Source organism: Pezoporus occidentalis, unplaced genomic scaffold (genome assembly GCF_034315485.1).
Source record: "Pezoporus occidentalis ecotype Australia unplaced genomic scaffold, CSIRO_AGI_Poc_V1 ctg3, whole genome shotgun sequence".
Classification (NCBI taxonomy): Eukaryota; Metazoa; Chordata; class Aves; order Psittaciformes; family Psittacidae; genus Pezoporus; species Pezoporus occidentalis.
In genome coordinates this window covers 14,167,384-14,186,363 of record NW_026914940.1, presented here as the reverse complement: position 1 = coordinate 14,186,363, position 18,980 = coordinate 14,167,384, and the positions used below count along the sequence as shown (strand labels likewise).

General features: G+C 38.9%; 1 protein-coding gene across 7 annotated transcripts in view; it reads right to left on the bottom strand.

Moving 5' to 3' along the window:
- Positions 1 to 18,980, bottom strand: part of TRPS1 (transcriptional repressor GATA binding 1) — a 216,732-nt gene that overhangs the window by 152,678 nt on the left and 45,074 nt on the right. For 6 of the 7 annotated variants that reach the window (XM_062627138.1, XM_062627143.1, XM_062627139.1 and 3 more), the window contains 2 exons: positions 8,500 to 9,629; positions 98 to 701 (listed from right to left, as the gene is read on the bottom strand). In XM_062627138.1, coding sequence (XP_062483122.1) covers positions 98 to 701; positions 8,500 to 9,629 — 1,734 coding nt within the window. The remainder of the gene's footprint in view (positions 1 to 97; positions 702 to 8,499; positions 9,630 to 18,980) is intronic. The other variant, XM_062627144.1, reaches the window with a different exon arrangement.

Here is an 18,980-nt window from a genome sequence, read left to right as displayed (position 1 = left end):
ATTACTCTGGAACTGAAAAAATCATTTGCATGCCTAATTAAACAGAACATACATAAACATTAAAATCAAGAAGAAGAAAAGAAAGAGAGATTCCTACCCGCAATAAGGACTGGGATTCGTCCTTTGCCTTGCTGTCCCCAGATCCAGAGAAGGGCTGGGTGAGCTGCCCGGCTTTCTCCGATGCTCCGGCTGGCAAGCTCTGCATGAAGCCCTTGCTCTCCACTGCCAAGCCGTAAATGGGCCGTGCAAGATGGGCAGCTTCTACGTTTGGACTATCCCTTAAAGGCTTTGGCTGCTCTTGGCCAACGGACACTGGGGTCAATAAGCCTAGACTGGCCTGTGTGTATGATGGGCTCCCCCTCAAAATGTCTGTTCCTCTCCAGGTCACGTTGCGAAGATCATCGCTAGGACTGTCAGTCCAACCTTTCTCTTTGAGCACTTCTTTATCTTCTATTTTTTCCCTCTTCACTGTGCTGTCAGATACGGGCTCCCCCATTTTGGGGTCCGGATTAATCAGACTGTAGACCTTGAGGTCAATTTTTGGCTCCTCCTTGATAGACGAAACACCATGACTGTCCTCCCCATTGGCTGTAGTGACGTCCATCTCCTGACAGTGCACAGTGTTGAAGTGCTCTAGTAGTGACTGAGTGTCAACAGCTGTGAAGCTGCACTGACGACATTTGTAGCAGTTGTGTACTCTCCTGGAAGAAAACAAGAAGTGTATTAACATGAGAGTCTCCCCTTGGCCTTGCCTCTCACTGTGGTTTTACCTACCAAGATGGAGAAAATAAATCAAACTTAGATTATGATTCCCTTTAAATAAAGTAAGCAGGTTTACTTTGATGTCTTACACAAAATGGGGAAAATGCTGCTGTTTTTCTCACACACACAACTTGCAATGGCCTCCTACCATTCATTCACACTCCACTGCATTATTCCAAACTTCACATAATTTTCACTGGGATTTTGTGTTTTTTCCTTTACACTTTTCACTTTCTATTGTGGTAGAAACACTGAAGTAACACACTTTTTTTAAACCAAAATCAAATAGTTAGAAGAGGACAGTCATCTTTGCATAAAAAAAAAATAACACTTCATGTGATACAGATCTATGCTAGAAAGTTAAAATGTTTTAAGAAAGTCTTTTGCTTTCCACCACTTTCATATACTTTTGGTTGACAAAGATGATTTCTAATGGAGCTCTGTTTAACTTACTTATGTATAAGAATACACCAAAGGATAGAAGGCTGTACACAAGAGACAGTACTGATTTGTTCTCCATGGACATTTTAACACAACTTTAAAAAAACATGCTGCTCTAAAGAAAAAGCAGAATAGCTGGCTCTGTCGCTACAAACTGTGTTTTCCTGTCAAATACAGAAATGCTTAGTGGAGTAGTGTGGAATAGTGTGCCTTCCTGTTTTTATATTCCAAAAGCCTATACAAAATACTGCATTACTAAATTATGTAAAGCATATGTTTCCACATGAGAACAACATGTTACCCGTTTACTGTATCTATCATAGGAACAGAACACTGTTTATGAGCTCTGTAATGCCATTATGAATAGTTGTTTATAGCACAGAAGCGGTCAGAGCCCTCCATCATGCTCTGGGCCCCACTGCGCCCGGCGCCGTACCAACCTAAAGTACCGTCCCTGCCCTTCAAAATATACATAAAAGTCTGCAAAGGCTTCTCCCTACAGGCACACTCACATATCCACACCCCAGGCATTCAGAATCACAACAGCATCTCTAGCCAAGCTAAAATACGAGCCTTTTGCTATCCACACAGGACAAAACTTGTATGAGAAATCTGTTACTGCCCTGACAACTCCAATTGTTAGAATTAATTCTTTTGAGGCCAAATCTTAGTCTCAGTGAAGCAGATGGCAAAACTCCCATTGACTTCAGTAAGAGCAGGATTTGGCCCTTGGTGCATCTGTAGAACTGGAATGATATACAAAATGTCCCCTTTTAGAGTATGATGGTTTAGAAGGGACAACTTGCCAAACTTATTAAACCCTCTTGTCTTCCTTTTTTCCTTTTGCTGGAAAAACAAAACATATGTTATTTACATTGTCTGAGTTTCTTGCAGCTTTGTCAGAGAGCAGACATGAGTACACATTCAGATTCAAGCTTTTTAGCCCTTGTGCAATATCAGTTTTCTTTTTGTCATTTTCCGCATTCACATTCATTTTAAGGGACTAGATGGACTCGTTCAGTTATACAAAAAAATAGAGTCAGCTATTCTCCACATAGCCTTATGGCAACAAAATGTACTTGGGGGAGAGCAAGCTGTGGGTTAAGATCCTGTTCTGGCTGTGTTCCTTTTTCTTCATTCTACAATTGTTTTTTATTAAAATCAGCTTGTCTCTCGATGCAACACTGATATATTCTCTCTTGCAACTTAATTCTTTTCTAAACTAAGCTTAATTCTCTTCTGAACCAAAAAAAAAAAAAAAAAAAGAGTGCTATCTGATCAAAACCATTTTATAAATACGAAAACCAAGTTATAAAGAGGGTTAGCCCTGTAAAGGTGGGATACCATCAGGAAAGTCCGAGTTAGACAGGGTCTAGTTATCTTGAAAGCCAAGTTAAACAAGACACCATTTGGGACTAATGGCTCAACCGCACACACTCCACATGTGAAAGTTTATCAATCCTTTGGGAGGCTACTTAGCCCTAAGTGTCTCTTGCTTAACCTGACTGTTTCAATAGCTAACCCCCTTTCTTAACTTGGCTCTCGTCTACAGATATCACACCTCTAAGCAGCTGATCTTTTTCTGCCTAACTTGACTTTCTACCCTCTCCTTCCACTCTGGCTAAATGTTTTTCATCAGGAGCAGTGTACACCACAGGAGTGATGCCACACTTCTGAGGCCACAAATAAATGCCAAATATTAGATACAGTTGTAACTATATGGCTGAGGCCCAACTAAAATCACCTTTATTAAATTAAAGGCTTGTTCATTTGATTTATTTATAATAGATTCAAAGAAAGTTATACAAGCATTCCTTCATTTTTCTGTGAGATTGTGACAGGCACTGTGATGTGGAAAAGATGAGGACTGATTTAGGTAGATAGTAATCCAACAGGCATTGTTTTCAGGACATATACTTTCCTAGTATGCATTAAAAAGTAATCTCTGCCATCAACACTATAAATCTTCATATTTCACATGGGTTTGTCTTGCATATTATTCTATCCAGAAGCTCTGAAAAGTAAGCTAAGGCTTGGAACTAGCCAATGTAAGTCACAGCTTCAAATAATAAAATAATAACTATCATCAGCTATTAGAGAACCTCTAAAAGCTGGAAATTTTTTATTTCCCAGAACACAGAATAAAAAGAAAATGTTTTAATCTCTGAATGTTTTCACCACACCCTGATAGCATCAAGGAAACAAGCTGGCAATGTTTGATTACTTTTTACACTAGAATTTAAACCTACCCCATGTTTCTAAATGCCCAAGTTACATCTAGATTTGTGCACTAAGCTCCTCAATGGTAAGCAACAAAACTTTAAAAATTCCAGTCTGCAAAGTGCAAAATAAGCACTCCCATGCATTACCTGGAAGTTACACTTCACAGCTAAACCACAGTTATACCATCTGAAACTCGGAATTAACCAGGTGTGATACAGTGTATCTGTATACAGCTGATCAAAGGACAGATGTTTGAGGAAAATCTCAGCACGGAAGAAAGCGATGTAAATGAAAAAGGAAACACTGTTTGCCCTTTCGTGATCTTGCTTATACACCACTCAACAGCAGGTTGAAGCCATAAACTGGCATTATCTTCAATGTGGCATTGAGATGGCAATGTCATCACATCTATTGATGTCACTCAGCATTACTATTTTCCCTACAAAATAAATCAAAGACCTAATTATTCGTAGATATTAAAACATTTATGGCCCAATCCCACGATTAAATGTCAAGGAATTCAGGCCAAACCTTTGCTGACCTGTTACATTCTGACAACTTAATAAAATCCTATCATTATTTATTTGTACTGAAATGTTCTTGAATTGGGTGCTACACCATACAAGGATTTTCCCTTGCAAAATCTTGGAGAGATTAGATTGGGGGTGGGGGTGATTAATTTAATGGTCTTTACTTGAGCTTTCTAATAGGCTGAGATACTCCTGACACCAGCCAGTTGTTAATTAAGTCTTGCTGACATAATTCTAACTAGACTGAGGTATTACAAAACACCACTACAAAACAAGTAATTTTTTTTTTTTTAATTACCTCAAGACATTCCTAAACTCTCGGGCATAGAAAATATTCTGGATGAAGGTAGAGCTGTTGTATCACTTCCATTTTTTGTATGTTTTGAATTTCATTATGAATATAATTACTAGTATTTCTCATGAAGAAACTGGCTTATAAGAAAGTTTACTTTTGGGTGGGTGCTGCTCTCAGGCTTGTGGAGAGCAGAAAATATTCAGACCACAATGAGCAAAGCAAGCAAGAAAATTCAGCAGAGGGTCAGAAAGGATAGAATGGGCAGAGGGGAGAGCAAGGCTGAGATGAAAGGAGAGCAAAAGCCTTTGGCAAGAGCAAACAAGTTCAGAGCAGTGAATTAAGGTGTCAGGAGGATGGAAAAGGTCCTCGCAGCTGCTGCTATTGTTCAATGAATGAAGGCTCCTGTTCTGCCCATAACCAGGGAGCTGATAGGCCTCAATTTACACTTTTGCCCTTGGCTGGCTTCTCTGTGAGTGTCCCAAAGGCTCCATATTTCCATAATCTGCACATCTAAGACCCTGCTCCAGCTTCTGCTGCCTGACAGTGCAGGAGACAGCTCCAATAGCCCTGCGCAACCCTAGCGCTGGGGAGGCAGGAGCCCCAAGTACGCCTTTGCCCTTTATCCCTCTACCTCATTTATGTTTACAGACAAAGGATTAATCATTTGAAATTAACTTGAAACTAATTTCAAATAAGAACCTCTGTCATTTAAATTTTCTAAATAATTTATCAGAAAAAATTCTCTACGCTATTTTCAAAGTTTATAGTTCATTTGAGTCTATTTTCTTTTTCTGTTTTGCAGTTGCTTAATGTATCAACTACCCTATCTTAGTTCTAAGAGTTTAGAGCATTTTTCAGCATAGCATTTTTAATTACTACTAGCACTGACCAAATACTTTCTTGTTAGTCTTTTTTGACAAATACGGATTACATGAAAAATTCTAATATCTGCAAAAATGAGAAGATGCAGATTTAACACATCTTTTAGCAAAATTAAAACCAAACCAGGACCTTCTGTGAGAAGCCTCTTTCATTTTGAAGGAAAAAAAAAAAAATTAAAAATTAATTATTTTGTAGCAAGCAAGAAAACAATCTCTAGCCTAAATGATCCAACACACAAAATTTCCCCAAATACTCAGGTTGATTTTTATCTAAATTACAAGTGTTGGCAACTTTTAGCTCAACAGAATACCAGACACTTTTAAGGAAAAACTAAGCTTTGCAATGAACACGAAGAGTACCTGATTCCTCAGAGGTATAATGGAAAATGAGCAGTAGCAGACTTAGTGGAAAATGAAGGCAAATAAACCTTCTGGGGATTTATTTGAGTAAGCACATTTTAGTGAGGTTTAAATACAAGTAAACTCAAGTGCAATGTGATTCATTAACTTCAAGTTTAACTGAACAGCTCTCAAATAATCATGTCAAGAAATATTGAATAAGCATGAAGTGTAAGTATATGTTCCTGAAGAGAGAAAACTTGGAAAGAACCACTTTTGCAAATTCTAATACTTTTTCAAATACATGGCTGCAAAGGAATAATATTGGGACATAAAAAATTTTTAGCTAACAGACATGGTGAAACTGTAGATGTAGAGCCAAAAGGAAACAAGGTTTAAAAAATAAATAAATAAATTAAGCATGCTGTTCAGGCCTATGACTCAAAACCAAAAATAATCAAAAAGGCAGACAAAAAATACATGAACCGAAATATTTAAGTAGCATCTAAAGCCAGCTCTGATACTCACAGATTATCAAGGGTAAACTTAAATATGTGAACAGCAGAACACTTTCTGCTACCACACTGATGCTCAGTATCATGTTTACCGTTAGAATCCACTCAGCTGCTTATATAAATGGACAGGGTTTAGGCACATGTGCATGTATAGCATTTTAAGTACATCAGAAATACATAACGTGTGGCATAACTGCTTTATTGAGATAAATGGATGAAGACACAGAGAAGACCAGCTAGGACGTGAGCTGACTTCACATCAGCATGTTTGTGTGTCACATAACCCCCTAACACCACTATTTTACAGATGTTCTACTTTTCAAAAATCTGAACTATTCTTTAGTTCATAAAATAAAAGAGGGAAATACATATCAGATATGTGCAAAACTTCTATTAAAAAGGCATGATAATAATAATAATAAAAATAGAATTCATAATGCCTCAGAAGGCCCTCTTTCCGTTTGTTTTATTGTAGTGAAAACTAAGTAATGCATAGAAAAGCAATAAAACCTGCTGGTGTTTGCCATTACAGAGCACCTACCACAAACTGAACTAACTTCTGTGATTTCAATGAAGACTCACAGTGGGGGGAAACAGCAGTATATGTAGAAAAGAAACAATTTAAATTAAAAAGGGGGGAAGGCAAGAGAAAGGCAGAGAAGCTGGCAGTTACAGGGGTGTTGTACATCTTTTTAATTACACAACATCCTTAGAGTACTCAGTAATGTCACTGACTGAAGGCGTAACAAAATACATCGTTCCAGTGTCCTAAGCAAAATAGCCTATTTTTAGACAAACAAGTTGAGATTCGAACACTTAAGTGTATCTCTTGATTTTCCAAAGCACAGTTCCCTGTGACAACTGCCAGAGCTGAAGGGTGCTGAGCCCTCCAGAGGAGAAGCTACTGCTACCCCGTCTCAGGCTTGGCACTTAATTTTGGAAGTCATGGCTTCTCCTTTCCTTGGGAAAAAGGATTTTAACTAGGCATGCTTGTTAAAACTTAAATTACCAGCTGCAGCAAAATAAAAGTGGGGTTTTTTTTCAGTCAAGGAGCCATTTCAGTCTTCCAGTTATTTAACCACTAAAAAAAAGATCATGCCATGCCCCAGCAGCAGACAAAGTGCTGCCTATGGAGTTCTACAGCACGGCTCAAAGCTGCTATAATAATGCTTGGAACTTAGATACCACTTTTCATCTTCAAAGCAGTTTACAAACATTAACTAATTAATCCACACAACATCCCTCAGGCCCAGTTGGATCAAAAATGGGGCACTGCATGCTGGGACCTGAATCCTCCGTGGGCCCCAGCTCCAAATTAAAGATGAGCAATCTGCTCCTTCTTTTTTTATTTTTTTATTTTTTAAATAGACTCCTGATACATTGCCAATGCAGCCCTCTGTTGGGCAACATTTGGATGCCCCCAGCTTTAATCTCTATTAAAGTATCATGCCCCAGTCTGCCTTTGTTAATTTTGGATGTCTTGGAATCTATTAAACGTGGCACAGTTTCTCGGGCTTTTAACAAAGCTGTAGCTTTGAAAATGCATCTTCTTTTGTCTTCATTCGAGCTGGCTTCCATGCAAAGATCTTTTAGATGAGCTAGATAGTGAGTTTTCCGTTGTTGACGCATTAGCCTTAACTATTAACATATTCAGCATGATTTTCTAATATTTAACATTGCTTTTGCAGCAGCACGTAACTATTGCTCTTCACAAAGTCTAAGAGCCAGCTCCTCCTCTGATGTAAACTGGACTGCCAGTTTACAACAGCCCAGGAACTGACCCAAGAAGTTTAGCAGGGAGTTGGCTGCCACTATGACATCGTGTCAGACTGAGTCAGGAGACTGGCTGCATCCACCTCCAAATAGGAACATTAGAATTTAAAATAAATAGAATGACACTGTAAACCAGCAACACGAAAATAGGCATCTGCAAAAGGATCTAGGGGGATGACATCAACAGACAAAAGAGTGTCTGCTCCCAGTGTGAAACCAACACCAAAACAGCAGTGGAATGCTCTTAAACTAATTACTGCATTGCTGGACTTAGGAATGGAAAATACTACAACAAGGTAGTACATTGAAAGCACTGTTATGGAGCATGAAAGGTTTCATAGTCTATCTTGGAAAGTAAAGCCATTTGTGTTCCCCATCTGAATGAAGATGCCAGCTTTCTGGTAAAAAGCCTAGATTAAAATAGCACCTAAAAGATTCTGGGTGGAAAATAGTTGACCAAACCTCAAATATGCTGGAACTTCAGCATCGGCCCACAAATCCAAATCTCCCTCTTCTTTGAACAGGTTTAAATGTATAATTAAATCCACTGACTTAGCTGGTGGTTTTCCAAAACAAAGTGGATGTTGGACTGGACTCTGGTTGTAAAGATTTGTGTCTATACGCATTCATATTTTGATTTCCAGTTTCCTCAAATGTTTGGGGAATGGTGACATTTAATTAAGGAACTAAGGAAAGACTGTTTGGGTTCCTATCATTAATCATTTGAAACCTTACTGTACCTGTAGTGTCGGGAAATCTCTTCTTCCACCTGGGTGGTAAAGTCACATTTGGTACATGAGTGTTCTTTGTTCTCCTTGAGCATCAGCGGCCCCTCTGCCCCTGGCAGGGTGTTTGTTTCTGGTTTGACATCAGACGCTTGGGCTTCATGTGCATTCTCATAGTGAAGCAGGAGAACGTCCACGTCGGGAGTGGAGAATGAGCACTGATGGCACTGGTGTTTGACTCTAGAGCTTCCTGTCACCCCTGGAGACAGGTGCAAAAGCAAGAGAGCACAGTGGGAACAATTACTTTTTCTGCAAGCAAATGGGTAAGTAATTTCTCCAAGGTGCTTTTCTGGGCTGCAGAGGCCTCGGGGACAGAACTGACAGTGCTTAATGGTACATTTATGAATGTTGTGTAGCTGCTGATAGTGACGGAGAAGTGGGCCCACCACTATTACATCTGGGCCATGGCTCTTTGAGTACCTAAAATCACAGAACTGACAGTTGTAGCTTGTCACCATGCTGTCCTCTGCTCCTTTGCTAGTCAAGTCTTTCTTTTTTGCCACACTCGCACCCTTTTCTGTCTTTGTCACTAACTCCCCATCTGCATTTTTGGTTAGATCATTCTGGTTAATGACAGATCCCCTAGAAAGCTTATCATTCAGATCTGGGTGAAGGCTTCCTGCCTGGCTTCCCCCATGCTGTTTGCTGTAATGTTCTAATAGTTTCAATGAGCTGGACGATTCACAGCTGAAACTGCAAAATTTACACCAGTAGTAACTGGTTGTATCGGTACCATTTTGTCTAGAGGAATCTATTGGCTTGATGGGCACCGAATATCCAACTGGTGTATCATCTCCTGCTTTTACAGTGATTCTGTCTTGCCACTTCCCCAAGTCTCCAGAATCACAAGGTCGAAGAGTAGGACTGGATTTATTGGAGTTTTTCTCTGAAGCTTTACCAGAATCAGAGGAGGGAAGGGCTGCTTTCATTTTGTTTGGGTGAGTCTGTAAGAAGTGTTGCTCTAGTTCAGTGGAGGAGTTGCCCATGTACGTGAAATTGCAGAATTTGCAGCGGAAGTACTTGGTGTTGCCTTGGCAATCTGGAGTTTTCCGCCCAATGCCAATAAAGGTTCCACCTAAAGTAACCTGTGAATAAAGAATAAGATCATTTTAGCTCCACTACAGATTTACTTAAATAGCAAGAAAGGAAATTAAAAAAAGAGAAATAGCAATTAATTCATAAGGCTCTTTCATTAACCACCACCACCATTTTCAATTGTACTTATGTAACAAGATATCATGCGTATACACATATTCATATTTAGCAGTTATACCTGAAGATTTTGAAATGTTTCACATAGATGAATATATAATCCATATGAATAATATATTTGGGGAAACTGAGGCACACATACACAATTCTCCAAGGCATCTACTCCTTCCTTCACTAATCACTAAATCATTGATATAAGAACCAATAATCAGTTCCCATATCCGTTTGACAGAAGACTTTGCTGGGAGTCTATAGCAGCCTAAAGAACAGGCCCTGTCTTTTTCTTTCAACACAATTACATGTTTTAACTGTATTCAGACTTAACAGTCCAAGAGAATTGCTTTCTAAATAGGAGCAAACAAAAATTAAATCTGAAATAACAAGTTCAGTTTGCTGGGTCTGAGTATGACCCATTCTTACAAAAACTGTTCCTTCAGGAGTATCCAGTATCCACCACGATGCCTTGAACACAGCCACAGTGACTGATGTCTGAAATGAAAGGCAGTTTTCTTAAAGATTACTCAGTGCAGACATTCTCCAAGGAAATCTTCTGTTCCTCTCATGCACAGAGCTCATTTTAGTAAAATGAGGATGGAAAAACTACAGTAGAAAAATGGCATGTGGCAAAGAAACCTACCACACCCAAGTCCATGACATCACTGAGAAAAAAAAAGGTAGGTCTACTTAACAGCTCTCATGATCTCTGAGCAAAATGGTCTGCAGGAAGGAAACAAGGCTTCCAGAGCTTATGTTATTAAACCCTGTGTTCTCATAGCAGGCAGGCCAGCCCTTCCCGCAAGTGCACCACACCTGCCCGTGACATCAGGGAGAGATTTGCTGCTCCTATACAACTGGTTTGAAGGCCAAAGACAGAATCTACTGAAAAAAATGTCACCATTGTGCTCTTCTTTTCCTGAACAGTAAACACTATATGGCACCCAGAAGCTAATTCCTCTTTACACCCGAAATCCATAGACACTTACCTACTCCTTTGCTAAATCACTCCATATCATACACTCCAGTGCCAAGCACTGGCTAAATCTGTTTCTTAAATAAACTGAAAATTACTTTCTGTTTGTTTAGGAAACATATCTCATTAGGCAATGGTGAGTTGGGCAGACAAATAGCTAGGACTTAGCTGTAATAACATTTTCACTTAAACCGGGGCTCCAAGTACTGGTATCAAGTTATGAATTCAGTTTTGGAAAGGTTCTTTGGAAAAGAAATATTTTAATATATCTTCTTATATAAGAAGTATATTAATAAGATACTTCATACTATTCACTTTATGGCAAGCAAAAACTGGAGACAAAGGCACGCAAAGCCTGATCCACCGACAACAGTGGGATTTGGGCCTGCTCTGCAGTATCTGGCACTTCAGGTCTCCATCTGCTGCATTACTTCAATGTTCAAAGTCTCAATGGTGTTGAAAGACAACTTAAAGAAAGCACTGATGGAATTATGGTAAACAGAAAATAACAGCAACTTGCTGTGCTATTATATAAGTTGCAAGGTGATCTGGTTTTGCTCATTTAATTAGATACTTATGTTTGTTTTATGCACACACAGAAAACTGGCCAAAGGCTTTACCTTAAGTGGCTGTAATGAGTAAATACACCCATCACTCTCAGCCTACAGATAACAGACCTATTTTGCAGATACTCTGTAGACAGCAGTTAGGAACTGTGGGTGACAATAATCCCAGCTGCTGCTCATTGCTAATTACTTTTATTTCTGAACACTGGAAAACCATATTAGTACTTACATTTTGTTCAATGGACTGTAAATCACATTATTTCTGTAACTTGTGCTAATCCTGCTTAGTGGCCTACATAGCAAGTTTGTGTCCCATGCTAATACATCCTTCTCTGCATCATAAGAGGATAAAATAGAACTAAGTGTTCTCACACTATCTGTGTTAACCTTTTGTAACAGAGGGCACACACAATCTTTACAGCACTGGACAGTAACTGATTACCAGTTATTGGGTTGGCATTTCCCTGACTACCCTGTCACAGTTCAAAACAATGTGTCCTGTTAGGGAAGCATGTACCTGAAAGTAACACAGGGTCATCTTGATGTTACTACACTCCAAAGCTGTTCTTCACACACAGCATAACCTACTGAAAGCCTCCTTGGAGTAATCAGGTAAAGAGAACTGAAGAAAGTGGCTTCCATGCAAGGAGATTTCAAGAAGTACTTGAAGTGACAGTATAAACTGAAGCTGTTTCAGCTTTCAGGCAGCCAAATTTGGAAGAAGCCTACACATCTGCAGAACTGTTGGGATTCAAGCACACAAATGTTCAAGTCTTGGCTTGACTTTCAGATTTTTCAGTTACATATTGTATCTCTGTACAGGCACTAAAATCTTTCACCGGATATGTAATTGTCCTTAACCTACTGCTCTTTCTGACCTTCCCCAGAAAATTTAAAAATAAAGGAAAAAGAGAAGGAGAAAAGGGGGGTGGGAAATATGTATACACCCTAGAAATAAATATCCACATTTCTGTGTGTATCAGAAGTAATAGTTTCTTGTATTTATTCCCCTATTTCATTCTGATCACAGCAAAACCTAGTCCCTTGCTTTGCCTTGGCAGAGTTCTGTTTTCTTAAGTAGACACCCCTCCCCAACATAAAGAAGAGGAAACTAAACAAAAGCAATCCTAAAATTCTGCAGTTCTGTTACAGCAGTGGAGTCTGAAGTGCCAGCTGAAAAAATCAGCAGCAGTCACAAGTACAGCTTGCTCTAGAAATGTAAGGGCACTTACAGAGCTACAGTTCACTCAGTAAGCACAGAAGAAAACTAATCTCCATCATTCGCTTTTTAAAGGGAACCTAATATTCAAGACATTTGTCTGGAATGTGGAACCCTGATTTAGTTCTTTCCTTCACTGTCATTTGCTTGTGAGACCTTGGGATTATCACTCCTGCAACACTGCAGTTACGGCAATATAGCTGCTATTATTATGCTGTATAGAGGAAGACAACAATTAGAATGGATTCACCACTACTGTGCTTGAGATGGTTGCACTGATATTCTTCAAAGATTGCTCTTCAAAGCCATGTCTCAGTCTAGGATTAATCTGAAGTGCATTTCATAGTAAGACTGCCTGAAACTCAAAACTCTAAATCATTAAACTCATTCACTAATGGGGGAAATTATCAAAATCTAGAAGACTGGGAGAGAATTTACCCAAAGATTGAAGTTCATGTGTTAATACAACTAAGCTATCTCCTCATACACCACGCACATTTCCAAAAATAGCCAGAAAGAGGAGAAAAGATAGCACGATAACTGACAATGTTTCAAGATGTACTTTCTAAAGCATGTTGGCAAGTACTTCAACAAAGCTGTGTAATTGCACTGTATGTATCTAACAGATATGTCTGCATTACCTTAATTAGTCAGACCAAAAACAATGATTTCATCAAGTAGATGGACTTGGACAAGGAGAGGTAATTTCAGTGTTTTTTAAAATGTGCCTTTGGTATTTAATCTGTTCTCAATCCAAATGCTACCCTACTCTATTCTCCCACCCCTTTTCAAAATTCAATCCTAAATTTTATTACACCAAAGCAGTTTACAAATACTATTTACAGAAAATGAAAAAAGTTACCAAGTAAGACAAAGTCTTCCAGCTCCTGTAATCATACATTTCATGAAGACCATTCTACCTGCAGAAACTAGTGGCCTATATCCATGTAAGAGATTCAACCCAAGTCTTACATGCACAGAGCAAAGCTGTCTTTGACCCCTGGCTTCTTCTGCAACTACTGATTAGAAACTAGACCAACCATCTGCATTGGAACATCAAACATTAACAAATCTGCCTTTTTTTGATTATCTGGGTTACATCTTTGGCTAATCAGGAGGTGAAAGGCTCCAGATCCCTTACCAACCTCCTGAGCCATCCAGTCTGCCTTTGCCAATTACTCTTAATCTTCTAATCCTAAAATATTTTCTAATGCTCTTGTTTATTCATTTGCTTTGTGCAATATAGCATCCAGAACATTTTAACCATCCCACATTTATGAAGTTCTTCATGTTGTGCAGGCCAGAACAGATTCCTGGCTTTCATGCAAGTTTGTGTAACACCACCCAGTTCTCTAACCTCCATTATGGAGAACTCCCTACTCTCATTCTCTTTCTGCATGTAAAAGGAGGAGAATCTGCAGAGTATATTCTTAAAACTATTCACCACACTGTGATTGATTTATAGGTAGACTATATTGCACAAATGAGGCAAAGACTCGGGGAAAACTCCTGGCTTTCTAGGCTATTCATACTTACCAAATTAAGCAAGCAAGATATAGGTCCACATTCATTCGAGATGAGATTATTCTTCTCAAGATTTATTCTGTTATCACTGAAGCCAGTAATGGTTTTGACATTAGAATTTAAAAGGTATTTTTAAAACAAAGACAGCGACAGAACAATAAAGGACTTAAATTAAGGTCAGGAGACCAGATATGCAAAAACAACAAAAGGAACACAAAATCAAGACTTTTATTTGCTAGCTAATCCCAGTAGACTAATATCTAGCACCTAAAAGAAGCACAATTGCTTCTATTCTCTCTATATAAATATAAAATTACCAGACAGTTCCTTGGCTACTGTAAACTCAAACAACCTCACAGACTTTGAGGTCAAACTTGTACTGATTTACACCCGAAGAAAACCTAACTGCCTTTTTTTTTTCCCAAGCAACTTTATTTTTTGAGCCTCTCATCATTTCTGTGGGCTAGCTTAGCAGTTTATATCTTTAAATATATCTGTGACTATTACTAGTCTCACCAACTTTCTTCATTAACATCTCTTCAAAGACTACCAGATTATCTCTAGCATAAAGAAGAGGAATATTAACACATAAACAACTTTGCCTTGAAGGCTGTGAATATACATCACCTCAGTTGTTCCACAGAAACTGCCCATCTGAATGCTCTAAAATGAGGGTAGACTACTCCTTATTGAAAGAAGGCTAAAATAGCTCATTTCTGTCACAGAGCAAGTGAATGTTCCCAGGCACTTACTATTTAACAGCTAAGCAGCTGCTGTAAATCACTGCATATCATTCTGAATAGTAAACTTGGTAATGTCTCCCCAGAAATTATGTTAAAAACTTCTACCACATATAACAATATATATCATCACTTATCAGCTACAGTCAATATATAATTTAGATGCCTGTACATGAGAAAAAGAAGCACATATACGTATACAGACACACACAAGCATATACGTATGAATGTATATACACACGTTTTACCACCACCCATTTCTTCACCTGCCACCATTTCTTTTTCATGTCTGTGGTTTAGAAAAGATGACTGACTCTCATGAGGTGTGACTCTCTCAGTGTGCAACACAGTCTCAAAGCCTGATCATGACCCAGAAATGCGAATCAAAATAAACAGGTATGAACACATGTGGGTGCAACACCCAAAATAGCTTGACTGCCTCAAGCAGAAAAGTTCCCAGGAACAGTCCTCAAACATGGCTGACAGATGAAATGGGCCTTCTGGGCCACCTTCATCAAAGGTCTGTTCTAGCACCCTTCAAGATCTAGCATGGCATAATCTAGTTCAAGAGGTCAGAACACAGTTTATTTAGATTTAATTCGTGGTTTATGGACAATTGAGCCAACAATATAAAATTTGTGTCTATTTGTCTAAGATATGAGGAAAATCAAATTCATTCATTTACACGTTTTTCATTTGCTTGCGTTAACTAGTTACGTATCCATGTCACCTTGTAGGAAGCCCACTTGATGACAAAGTTGAACTTTAAGGTTTGATTTGTTACTAATACAAATGTAAATGCTGTACTTGTTTATTCCTCCAGTCTAAATTCTCACCATATCTGTAAGAGTCCCTTTGCCAAAACCACCAAAAATGTAGAGGAAAACCTTTAATATGAGAAGGAATGTTAATTAAATCTGCACCCCTATGAGCCCCTACAGATTTTTTAGTCTTACCTTCACAGCTTCATGTTCAATCAAACTGCTAATATGAGTGGAGGATAAAAAGCAGAAGCTATTAAGAAAACCACTGGTTCTCATTCAGCTGAATCTTAGTTAAACCAGACTTTATACTAGTCCCACACTTCCAACACGAGAACAGAAGAGCTGCCAGATTTGATAGACTGAAATCCAGACCACTAAAAAAAACACACGTGTTAACATTCTGTAGGCACATGAAGATCACCAGTAATTTATAAAGGAGACAAATGGAAGAGCTTTACACACTCCATCTGCATGGGCACTTCTGCCACTTTCTAGGGCCCTGCACAGCCTGGCAGCTGACTTCCAGAAGTGTTCTTAGTTGCTATGCAAATCCTGCAAAAGTTGTTACCCATATTCAGATGTGACAAAGGATTAGGGTTAGTAGTACAGGACAACTCTCATAATATGAGATGTCTAGAACCACAAATGAAAAAACCTGCTGCCAATCTTGTACTAGTCTACAGGACAATCAGACAACATAATACTTTCTTTTTTGACTCTTTTTTTCCCCAAGCTCACTGAAATACAGTCAAGAAACCTGGACGGCTCTTATCAGCCCATGGCTTTTTCAGAAGTTTGTCTTCTTATTTTTTATGGCAGTCTACTATCTAAAACCATGAAACAATCAAAATGAGAGAGCTGGATAAAACAAAAAATCCCACACTTTTTAGTACTTTTAGACAGGAGTCTGAATTTCTTTAATGGCTGAACATAAGAAGAGATAGATCTGCAACAACAAGCTCCAGAACCAGGACCATGCTGAGCAGGAAGCTCCTCAAAGGCAGCATACACAATGTGAAGCTGGCTAGAGTCAACCATAAAACTGCCGAGCGCTGCAGTATGTCTTTATTCACGGCTGCATGAATACCCTTCTCCCTTGGGATGTGCCATCTGAAACCCTCACCTGAACGCAGATGTTTCTGTCCTTTCTTTGACGGACACTGTATTCTTTTACAGTGTATCAGGAAGTAGGGTCATGCTCCCTTTTGTACAATAGCCTAATGGCTTGAACACTTGTTCAGGAAACAGGAAAAGTAGGCTCCTTTCCTTGCTCTTCCAAAGGGGATTCAAGCCCACTTCTTCCCCCTCACTGGGCAATGTCCTACCCCTTAGCTATAAGCTGATATATGAAAGACAGCATTCTCCAGCCTTTTTGTTGAAGCTGTCACACCCTCTACTATAAAAAAAAAATCGGGATGGAAAAAGGTCTCCTGCCTACTTGCTAGCAACCTGCCTGTCTCCAGACCTTTCTGTATACATTAAAGTCATTAGATCAAACACAGGAGACTTAATCATACGGCAGCAAAGCAATTCAGCATCGTGGCTGTTAACTTAGTCACCTGAGGTTTACTTTAAGTGAAGTCTTTAGACCTAGTCTAAAGTCTTCTGTTGCAGGAACATCCACAAAGCCATGCAGAGGCTAAAATATCCAACAAGACAAAGCTGAATATAGAGATGGATCAATCAAACGTGAAGAAAAACTAATGAGGGGCACCAGCAGAAGTTGATCCATTGAACTCACTTCAAATATTATTCTGATAAAAGCAATAAAGCTGATTAAAACATTCTTTGGGAATTCAGAGATGTGCTAGCAAATGTTTTCTGAAATCTATACTGGCAAGGAAGTTAATCTCCCAGAAACGGCTCAGTGATTTTACCAAATTCAATGGAATTTATTGTAACTTATGAAGCAAAAGCCTCTAAGGAAGAGCACGGGAACAAAGTGTATGGAAATTTTCAGAACAACATTTTCAAAGAAGGCAAAGGAATATTGCTGGATTAAATACTCAAATTAAGTAAAGATCTACACAGTAGTAAGGCCAGAAAGCTTGGATTATTTACACAGTTCCCAGCCAAATCCTCTTTGCATAGTACAAAACACAATCCCAACATTTGTGTACCTGGATGTAAAGCCAAATATGTATCCCTACTGTTTTGATAACTGCAATACAAATAAATAAAATAAATAAATAAACCCAACACTAAAAAACCAAACAAACAACCCCCCAAAAAACCCCAACCTAAAAGCTGGGTTTAGGGTTGGGGGGTGAGGGACTGTTTTTAGGGGGAGGGGGTGTTAAGATTTCTCAGACAGACTTCATTTTTGTGGTATAAGTTCAAAAATTCATTTGATTTTCTTCCATGCCCTTGGCAAACGGACTAGATCCCTACCTGTCTGCAATAGAAGACGCTGGGTTTTTCTGCACTCAGACATTTTTCTATTGCTTTTTTGTTTGCTTTTGTTATGAATGCAAACTATGGGGCTCAATAGCATCCCTCAGTAGTACAAATCTTCATATACCCTTGTCTTTGACTGACCACTGTGAGACAGATCAGTCGTCCTCCGGCTTCTGCAAACAGCTCCCTGGCCTGAGACGATAAATCCACCGATAACTTCCACCCCAGCTACAATAGAACAGTTTGTTAAGTGCAAGGGGATCAATAAATCAGACCTTAAGCCCAGTCCACTACTATTTCAAGTTAATTACAATGGGATTATTTTCCTTTAGCCCAGTACCTATACAAAATAATGTTGTTTAGATGAACCAATTATTCAGGTTCAGTTCCCTCTCCATGTTACACAGGAGTCTGGCTGAACCAATTTTAACCAGAGCTCCAATCAATACAACCCCTCATTGCGGCAGGAGACGCCAACTGTTCACAAGCATGAGAAAACTCCCCTCCAAAATGGACGTAGTAGCAACATAAACATGTGTGGGTGCAAAGGGGATTTTCAAATGTTCTTCTGCTGTATTTATGAATCTCACAAAGCTGCTCTGTATCGAGAGTGGGGGAGGAGAAAGCATAAAAAAATTAATCAGTTACTTATCTTCTGACATGCTTTGGATCAACATCTGGTGCCTGTGCAAGTGATGAAGTATGGCATTTGCCACAAAAGCTTATTTTATCTTCTCTTCCCAAATTGGGCAGGGAAAATTAGCACTCTTAAAAATTAAGTTTCCAGATCCAACTTTTTTTTTTTTTCATTTAAAATAAATTGCCAACATTGTATAGGCTGTCTGTTCTATTTTGGAAAATGTTTTTCGTCTGAGAAAAGACTGATCTTAAGTAGATTATCTATGGGCTGTTTCCTACCGCTTTTTGTCTCCCCTGCAGTATCTTGCTGCCAGGGTTTAGTAGACAAGTATAGTCTAGGTTCAGCTGTTTTATTTCTCCTTCTATCAGTTCAAACTGAGATAGCTCACACATCTGTTTTATTTC